We start from the raw sequence: 9,705 nt of genomic DNA on the forward strand, positions 1-9,705 counted from the left end.
AGAAGTATTTGTGGTTAATAACACAATATCATATGATAATTGTATGTATTGTCAGGCCACAAGCACAGTGGGCAAGAATTGATCAGATGGTCTGTTCCTGAGGACAGCAGCAGCACATGTGCTGGCAGGTGCTGGTGTGGATTTCAGGAGATCCAGATATACCAGAGGTATATCTGGAGCTGAAGGCGTGCTTGATCTGCGTGTGTCCATTCTTGCCTGGGGTAGTTGCCTTTTGAGTTTCTCACTCGTCCCCTAACCAGAGGCTGCACTTTACCTTTCCCTCTCTGTGGACTGGTTTCTGGTGGATAGAGGCAGAAGAGAGGCAAAAAACTGAGTGGGCAGGCAACTGGAGTCCTGACAGTAAAAGGGCAAAAAGAGAGAAAAAAGGTTGTATGGAGAAAGAGAGAGAGATGGATAACTCAATCAAGAGAGACAGTGTTCCTTTAGCAAGACTTCTGCAACTGTCCTCTGAATACCTGTGCAAATGTCCTCCCTCCCCGTGTGTTCCCTTACCCTGCTTTATCCTCAGACAAGTTGTAACGTGCACTGAATCTCAATTTGCAGCAAAAGTGATTATCCACCAGACACTTAGCGTCTTAGAGGACATCGTGGAGAATATCTCCGGAGAGTCCACCAAGTCCCGGCAGATATGCTACCAGTCGCTGCAGGAATCCGTGCAGGTCTCCCTGGCCCTCTTTCCAGCTTTTATCCATCAGTCAGGTAGGAGCTGGCGGCAAGCCCCCTGGTGGCTGGTGCCGGCAAGTCCCAGAATGACTGCTTGGTTCTGCAGAATGCATGGCATGGGCAGTGCGGGCCTTGATGCTGATGGTAGAGGGCAGGGATGCTTAGGGGCAGCCCTTACCTGGACCTTGCACCTGTGTCATGTGGCCCAGAGTCAATTTAGGGCATTTTGCATAGTGTTCACTTCTGAGTCTTTGCCTTCTCCCAGAGTGGAATATGAAAGGATGAGGTGATGGGGTCATTGTACAGGAGAAGAAAAAACTTTTTCCCATGAGTGCTGCTTATTTCCTTAGATGGCAAGGTGGGTTTTGCTGACATGGATCCCTCTCTCCCTCTGTCAGTGTCACCAGTGAGGTGCTGTGGCACAGTGACTGCACATGGCCTGGCTCTCAAAAGGGAGATGGTGGGGTTTGTCAGTCAGCACGCACTCCCTGATTGCCTCTTGTAAGCAGAGTTTGTGAGATTAGAGCCAAAATGTACTGTACAAGATGATTGTTTAGATCTGCAAGTGGAACCAGACTAAATGTAACCAGTATTTTCTGCAATTAATCCCTTTAATGGACTAGGGCCATGCAGCCTGAATACACCCTCATTATCCACTTTTAGCCACTTAACCCCTGACCCGAGTGCGAGGATTAGTGGTCAGAGAGAAATGGCAAGAGCACTCAGGTGTTGGCCCAGTTGAATGGCTCCATCAGAGTGAGCACAAAAATGATCTATCTACATTGAGAATTCAGTGCTGGTGGATGCCGAGTGGTGAAGGAGGCTTCCTAGTGACCTTCACTTCTCTAGTGAGCCGTTGTCAACCAGAGGTTCATGACGGCAGACTGGTTTTTTTGGCATGTCCCTAGTTGTTTCCCACTTTCCATCATGGACTTCAGTGGTGTTGGGGAAGCTTCTTCCAGCAGGAAGTCTTTGGGAGAGATGGTGGTGTAGCTTGTAAAAGGAGGGCTTCTGTTGATATCTATGCATGTGTCTCTGACTGTTTGCTTTATGCCTTTATGTAGATGTGACCGATGAGATGCTGAGCTTCTTCCTCACCCTGTTTCGAGGCCTTAGAGTACAGATGGGTGTGCCTTTCACGGAGCAAATCATACAGACTTTCCTCAACATGTTTACCAGGTAACTGCAGATCTACTGTCCTTGGCTTCCAGATTCCCAAGGGAGAAGTAGTGGGGCCCGGCTACAGAGCCTGGGACTTTCTGTTCCTTTTCTTCACTTGCCTCAAGTGTTGGTTTCTGTGCTGGCCCCTGAGAAACATTCCCTTGGCTACCGTGTGCTTCCCCTTGTCTGTAGAGAGCAGTTGGCTGAGAGTATCCTCCATGAAGGCAGTACTGGCTGCCGGGTGGTGGAGAAGTTCCTGAAGATCCTGCAGGTGGTGGTCCAGGAGCCTGGCCAGGTGTTCAAGCCTTTTCTCCCCAGCATCATCTCCCTGTGCATGGAGCAGGTGTATCCCATCATTGCCGAGGTACGAGAGTCTGGGCCGGTACCCTGTGCTGCCTCCTGTGTGCCCCTGGGGACAGAATGAAATCGTGAAGAAAATGCATTGCATTTTAAAGCTAATTTGTTAGTTACTTTTCTTGTAAAATAATTTTTTTCCAAGAAAGAATGCCTTTAGCTTGGTCCAGTCTGTTTATATTGGTTGTGTGAATCTGAACTAGTCTAGTGAAAGCATAGCAGGTTAATTGCTACCAGGTTGGTTGGCAATAACTTTAAGTGAATATGTGGTTTTCTCTAGCAAACATTATAACAAATGTATTATCCTAGTAAGAACATTTCACTGATCTCAAGGATATTAGGCTAGTTCTTGGAACCATGCAAAGGTTCTGTTGTTAAAGGAATGCTCTTCCTCCTTTGAAAACAGACATTCAGCATGACAAGATTCAGAATAAGTGTGGATTTAATTGCATTTTATGTCATAGTTAAATAAGAACTAACCTTTTTAAGTGCCCCAACTAAGGCTTAAATAAGTCAGTTGCTTTGCATCATTAAACACACTTGGGTCCTGTAAGGATTCCTACCATGGGAGCTCGTGCCCTCTGGTCCCATTTTAATTTTAATCAAGGCTGAATTAAATATATCCGGACCTTACAGTTTTGAATTCTGCAGAGACATCTGGAATATTGTGACCTGGCATGCCCCTCAGTGACTTGGAGATTTTTGGTTCAATTAGAAAATATTGCTGAGTCTATCTTCCCCTTCACCCCTCCTCTTAGAATCTTGCTACCAGTGGCTGGGGAGATGGGCCCAGAGTACTTAGCCCCACACGCCGCCTCCCCCTGGAGATCCTCTAGTGTGGCTTTCTGTGGCTTGTAGGTGCTCCTTGAACTCCTGTTCCACAGAGGGCAGAACTGCTTTTAAGACTTTTTACTTGTTTTGCATAAGATCAGCAGGTTAGCTGGGACAGCAGTTTTTATCCTGGGAAAAGGAACAGCACGACCAAGAAGATGTGGCAGGTCACAGCAGCTGCTTTCTAAATAGGAAACCCACATTCCTACTTGTTCTGCCATTTGGTAGCCTCTTTCCCCAGCTGAGAGGACTGAGTGCTTCCGACAGAAAAGAGGCCCCTGGGGGCGCCTGGCTGGCTCAGTTGGTAGAGTGTGCTACTTGTGGTGATCTCAGGGTTTGAGGTTGAGCCCCACTTTGAGTGTAGGTTACTTAAAAATAAAACATTTCAGGAAAAAAAATATAAAATAAAGGGCCCCTTGGAACTGACTCCAGTGTGTCTCTGGGGAAGTTGGCCTGGTTTGAACTGCTGGCCCGAGGGGAACTTGACTGGACAAGAGTGAGGGTGGGACGCTGACACTCTGTGTGCTATTAACCAGGCATCACTTAGGCCTCTTTGTTGCTCTGAGCCAAGGCTGTGAGTGGCCCCCTGAGCCGCAGGAAGGGAAGGTTTGAGGGTCTGTGTGTCTCCGCAGCGCCCCTCCCCTGATGTGAAGGCTGAGCTGTTTGAGCTCCTTTTCCGGACGCTCCATCACAACTGGAGGTACTTCTTCAAGTCCACTGTCCTGGCCAGTGTCCAGAGGGGGATCGCTGAGGAGCAGATGGAGAATGAGCCTCAGTTCAGTGCCATCATGCAGGTAACGTGCAGGCAGAACTGGTGAGGCTGCCACGCAATCCCAGGATGGAGAGGCCTCATTCTGGACACCACCTGGGTCCTTTGGCTGTCTATCCCTTGGTTTGCTTCCCTGGCATATGAGGAAGCCATGTAGTGTCTGATCAGAGCTTAGTGCTACCACTTAGTACTTGGGAAGTTAGTTAAGTTCTTGGAGCCTCTGTCTCTTCATCTGTAAAGTGGAGAGAATGCTGCCTATTTCATGGGTTTTAGTGTGAGGGTGGACTTAGTTTCCACCCAGCAGCTGGCGCCTGCGGGTGCTGGATAAATACCTGTCCATGTGCCTTGTAGTGGGTGTTTCCCAAGTGTGAGGGGACTACCTGTAGTACATTGGGGCCCACTTAACTGGAAGCTAAGTGAAGTCCCTTGGGGAGGGGCCCAGGGATCTGCATTTTGTAAAGATCATTCTGGCTGGTACTATACTGGGGAAACACTGTCCTATGAGCAGGCTGTCTTGGGGGCTGACTGGACCCTGCTGTAGGAGACCAGGGTACCCCCCCCTTGCTGGGGATGGCCGGGCTGCCTAGTGGCTGCTGCTTGGTTGCTGTCCTCATTCCACACTTCATCGTATAGCTTTTTATTCTAAGCCCAGGTCGAAGTAGAACGTTTTTCTTTTTTTTTTTTTTTTTTTGTCACTGCAAGATTTTCTTTTTGGGGTAACCAGAGAGATTCTCCCCTTCTTCCCTTGAGCTCCCTGTGCAGAGATTCTAATCTGGATAAACACAAGCCCTACCTCTGGCCTCCTGCTGCCCTGCTGTCTCCAATGTGGCTTTGGGTGTGGAATATTCGCGTGCTTTCCTCCTCCCCCCACCTCAACCTTGTTTTTTAAGCCTTCTGGGGCATACGGATGCCTGGCCCCCTACTCAGGATTGTGAAAGCCATTTTGGAAAACAGCTTCATAGTGTCAGTTTCTTATCAAGTTGAGCATGTAGTCACTACCTGATCAAGAATCCCACTTTCTAAGCATTTTGCTTAAGATAAATGAAAATGTATTCATGCCATGTGTCTGTAGGTGTTTATAGTGGCTTTTTTCATAATTGCCAAAATCTGGAAATAATCCATATAGCCATCAGCTGAGACACATGCATGTAATGGACTGCTACTTAACAGTAAAAAGGAACATGTTCTTATACCAAGACCATCATAGATGCTTCCAAATATGTTATCCTGGGTGAGAAGCCAGATCCAGAAGGCCCCAGACCATATGATTTCCACTCCATCATGTAACTTTCGAAAAAGACAGCACCAGAGGGACAGAATGAGCAGTAGTTCCCTTGGGGTAGGGGAAGGAGACTGTGATGGGGACATGAGAGAACTTTTTGGAGAGACGGAAGTGTTGTGTGTCTTGTTTGTCATGGTGGTTAGATGACTGTGGGTTGGTCAGAATTGCACAAGGGTGAACCCCAGAAGGGTGAGTTTTTTTTTTTTTTACTCAGTGTCATACTTCAGTAAACCCAAATTAGTAAATAAAACCATTGGGCATCATTGGAGATCTCCCTGCTGCATCAGGCCTTACAAGACTCTTCTCGTAGCTCAGGGGCCTGGACGCAAAAGGACAGACAGACAGCAGCTTGTTGGGCTTTTTTTTTTTTTTTTTTTGCAGAGGAAGGGTATTACTTTTTGCCCTAGAACTTGTAACATTTATAGTCCAGAAACTCAAAGCAGTTTAAAAATTTGTTGTTGCTTAGCCCCTAGGCAGAGGCATCCAGTTTGAAGGAGCCTCCCAGGATTTGTGGTTTATAAAAGTTGGGACACCAAGGAGAGGGTGTGTGGCTTCCAGAGGTGAGGGGTTGGCTTGAGAGGAGGCAGCAGGAGTCTGCTGGGATTGCTGAGGATTTGACTAGAGTCATTTGACCAGCTTCTTGCTTCAAAAGTGGAATCCATGAAGGGATCTGGAGGTTTATTATAAAAGGTTAAGGTGAGACTAGTATGTGGAGTTAAGCCCAGTGCGGGAGGACTGTAGAGCTAAGACTACACAGGAATATTCCAAGATCTGACCAGTAGAATCAAGGCAGTGGATACCCTTGTCCTGCCATGGGCATGAAGAACCACCTGTGGGGTGTGGGTTCTTTTGGTGGGGAGTGAGGGTGGGGGCCCAGGAGGGCTGGGTCTGAGATGGTTTAAGTGCTGCTCATCACATAATGGTCTTATTTCCTAGGCTTTTGGACAGTCCTTTCTTCAGCCTGACATCCACCTATTTAAACAAAATCTCTTCTACTTGGAAACTCTCAACACCAAGCAGAAGCTGTACCACAAGGTTAGCACCCCTTCTCAGAAAGGGTCCTTCATCAGAGGTGTCAGTGGGGTGGGTGGAGTCCCAGTCTTCTAGGGCAGCAGCTGGGATGCATGGCAGGAGGCGGGCTGGGGCATAGATAGGCCCCCGGGGGCAGAGTGAGCCCTTATACCCTCACTCACCCCAGCCTCTCTGTCTGCAGAAGATCTTCCGGACCGCCATGCTGTTTCAGTTTGTGAACGTGCTGCTGCAGGTCCTGGTTCACAAGTCCCATGACCTTCTGCAGGAGGAGATCGGCATCGCCATTTACAACATGGCCTCTGTGGACTTTGATGGCTTCTTTGCAGCCTTCCTCCCAGAGTTTCTGACCAGCTGTGATGGTGTGGATGCCAACCAGAAAAATGTGCTGGGGCGAAATTTCAAGATGGATCGGGTGAGGAGAGAGAGGCTAGGCTAAAGGGAAGGGCAAGCATGGGCTTTCACCCTGGTGCCCACTCAGTGGAGAAAGGGCAGGCCACTTCCCTGTGTGGTCTGTACCTGCTGATGGCTCCTGATGGACTTGGGGCTGTGGCTGGATGTGGGAAGCCCCCCCGTGTGGGCTTCTGCAACACATGTGTTCTTCATCTCAGCCACTGGCCCCAGCAGTCCATCTGATGGCCTCTGCTTCTTTGTGCTCACTGCATCCTGTCGAGCATCACCCCCCCACTGGGCCCAGTCATCATTTCCTCAAGTATCCTGAGCAGTTGTAGCCTGAATTTGCAGATAGGCTGAGAAGACTGGTGCTCAGGAATCACATCTTCTGAGAGCCCAGGGTTAGGGATGGAATTGTGGGCTCTACCCAGGCCTCTGGTTCAACATGGGCTGACTGCTGTTGGGTCCTGGGATGAGCTCCCACAGGACTCACCCTTGTGCCCCTTGCTATCTGCCCAAGGAGCATGGGGAGGTGGGAAGGGGGCTGTGATAGTCCCGTCACCGCCGCCCCCACCCCCCCCCGCCTCCAGTAGTCCCGTATAGCACCTTAGGTAGGGGCCGGAGTGAAGGCGCTGGATGCATATGGAGCCATCGTTGCTGGTGCACATGCCATCTCCTGTCCCAGGGTGTCCTGTCAGGGCTCTCACCTGCCCTCCTTCCTCTCTCCACCATTAGTTCTCTGCATTTGCCTGCTAGGCTCTTTCTGGATCTCTTCTCATGGGATGAGTCTGTTTCATCCCTCACTGCGTGACAGCGTGGCAAAATGCAGTCTTGTTCCATGCCCTCGTGCTGTCCCTGCCTTGCCTCCCATGCTGGAGTAGCCAGCCCACAGGCCTACTGCCCTCTGCCGATTTACACGTTGCTCTTGCTGGAGCAAAGTCTGCTCACTTTTTGCTTATCACATCTGTGATATGTGTGAGGGTAGTTTCCTTTTAGAGTCAGTTCCTGTTTTCCTTGGTCTTGAAATCTTTTTTTTTTTTTCCCTTGGGATCTATCTTGTCTTCTCCTAAGCTTCTGGAAGTTCACTTCAGCCACTTGGGTAGTTTCCTTCCTGTTCCTTGAGGCCAAATCCTCATATTTAACCCTCCGTTTCTAATGATATTCTTATCAGTCAATTCTTGACTTAAAGTAGTGGCTTCTAAATCTAGTTATATGTCAGTGCACCTGGAGGGGCTTATTAAATATACAGAAACGTGCTCTTGTGTTCCACTCAGGAAATTTGAATTTGGCATTTGTGAGCCACTGATCTAAAAGACACCCCTTTGGTTTGTTTTCTGAAGGATGAAGTAAGTAAAGGAATCTGTGCCTTCATTCATCAGTCTTGCTGGATCATGGTAGAGTTTGGGGTTCTAGCTGCAAGGGATCCTCTCCACTGGTGTCTGTGGCCTGTGGGCTCCTATTGGGGTGTCTCTCTTGATTGATAGGACCTGCCTAGAGCCCTGGATAGGGAGGAGGAGTCTGTGGACGCCGCTTGGCTAGCTGTGGCAAAGGAGAGGTGTACATTGGCAGATGTACCCATGTTCACGAGAGAGTCTAGTCTGGACCCCCTTCCCTTCTTTCTGTGGAATCTGGGGCAAGTTTTGGAATATCTCTGTGCTTCACTTTCTTCATCCTTCAAATGGGAGTACTAATGAAATCTATATCTCAGGCTTGTGGCGAAGTTTGAGTGACTTAGTATCTGGATCCCTTGTGGCAGAGCCTGGTACATGGTGAGCACTAGGGGAGTGTTAACTATTGTTCTTTTGCTCCTATAGGGCCTTGGCTGACACATGGTGCATGAATGAGTAGAAATTTTGAGTTTAATAAAACATTTGCAGACCTCTGAGGCCCACCCTGGGATGGAAAGAGCTGGGGTGGGGTGGGGGTGGGATGATTTGGGGTGTTAGATGGGGCTGGGTTGCAGCTGTGCCCCTGCCTTCCAGGACCTGCCCTCATTCACCCAGAACGTGCACAGGCTGGTCAACGACCTGCGTTACTACAGACTCTGCAATGACAGCCTGCCCCCCGGCACCGTGAAGCTCTAGGCACAGCCTGCTTGCCGCCAAGGGACTCGAACTCCTGCTGCTGCCACCCGCATCACCTCTGCCCTCTGCCACAAACGGCTCCCAGACAGGCCTCGGCCGCTCCTTGGATTCTTGCACCCTGAACAGTGCTGCCTGCCCCCCTGTCCCTCTCCACGCTCCTCTCCTGCTGCCCACCCAGCCGAGCTGGCTTCAGGGTGCACCTTAGCACTGGTTGGAGTGCCCAGGGCAACGGGAGCAAGCAGAGGGTCATGTGGCCAGGTTCCAGGGAGGCCCCAGGGAATTCTGTGGGCTGGTCTGCGCCACTCCCTCGGACGTCAGCCATGAGGCAGAAACGCCAAGGACCGCTCATGACAGTGCCACCTTCTCACCATTCCACCCCCATCCCCGGCCCAGCCGGCCCGGAGAGACTTGATGCTGGAACTGTTTTGGCACTTCTGTCAAGCCTCTCCTGCCCTCCCCTCCGATTGCCTTGAAGTCTCTGCTCTTCGTCAGAGATTTGCAGACTCATGGGTTTTTTTTGTTCTTGTTTTCTCATCATTCCATTGTGATACTAAGGAACTAAGAAGCTTAATGAAAAAATAAAATGCTTATGTTGTTGTTATATAAACACTGGTCAGGGAGCATGTTTCCCCTCAGCCTCTTGGGGCCAGTATGTAGGTGGAGGGGCCATCCTGGTGGGGAGCTGGGCAGTAAGGGATGAGGCCTGTGGCCGTGCCCTGGGAGAGCACAGCAGAGGAGGGCCGGCTGGGGCAGGGTCTCCTAGACGGCCTCTCCATTAAAGCTACGGGAAGACATAGGGCCCCTTTTTCTCAGAGTCTGATGGTAGGGACTTGCCCTTACAGTTCACCTGTGGTGGGAATGGGTGTGGAGCCCAGGTGCTCATCAGGCGTGGGCTCACACTCTTCCTCCCCCTAGGGAATGGATCCTTGCCAAGAGACTCAGCCGGGTTATTGCCTGTCAGTGGGCCAAAGTCTCTCTTGAGGTCAGCAGCAGGGTGGAGGTCTGATAAGCAGGTGGCTTATCTGAGAGGAGGGTTTGAGGAGGGAGGCTGGAGGTGGGCGAGGGGTGGTGGTGGGTGATGCTCAGGGCTCACTGGTGTGTCTGAGAGCTGGGCCTTG

The 9,705-nt window shown here is 50.2% G+C and overlaps 1 protein-coding gene across 5 annotated transcripts in view; it reads left to right on the top strand.

Moving 5' to 3' along the window:
* The window catches only part of XPO6 (exportin 6), a 104,315-nt gene extending 95,121 nt beyond the window's left edge, over positions 1 to 9,194 (top strand). For 3 of the 5 annotated variants that reach the window (XM_072753603.1, XM_026011066.2, XM_026011067.2), the window contains 7 exons: positions 565 to 720; positions 1,749 to 1,863; positions 2,038 to 2,209; positions 3,663 to 3,824; positions 6,018 to 6,116; positions 6,295 to 6,525; positions 8,486 to 9,194. In XM_072753603.1, coding sequence (XP_072609704.1) covers positions 565 to 720; positions 1,749 to 1,863; positions 2,038 to 2,209; positions 3,663 to 3,824; positions 6,018 to 6,116; positions 6,295 to 6,525; positions 8,486 to 8,587 — 1,037 coding nt within the window. In that variant the 3' untranslated portion in view covers positions 8,588 to 9,194. The remainder of the gene's footprint in view (positions 1 to 564; positions 721 to 1,748; positions 1,864 to 2,037; positions 2,210 to 3,662; positions 3,825 to 6,017; positions 6,117 to 6,294; positions 6,526 to 8,485) is intronic. The other 2 variants (XM_026011069.2, XM_072753604.1) reach the window with 1 other exon arrangement.
* The last annotated feature ends 511 nt before the right edge of the window (positions 9,195 to 9,705 follow it).

Source organism: Vulpes vulpes, chromosome 3 (genome assembly GCF_048418805.1).
Source record: "Vulpes vulpes isolate BD-2025 chromosome 3, VulVul3, whole genome shotgun sequence".
In the NCBI taxonomy this organism is placed as follows: domain Eukaryota; kingdom Metazoa; phylum Chordata; class Mammalia; order Carnivora; family Canidae; genus Vulpes; species Vulpes vulpes.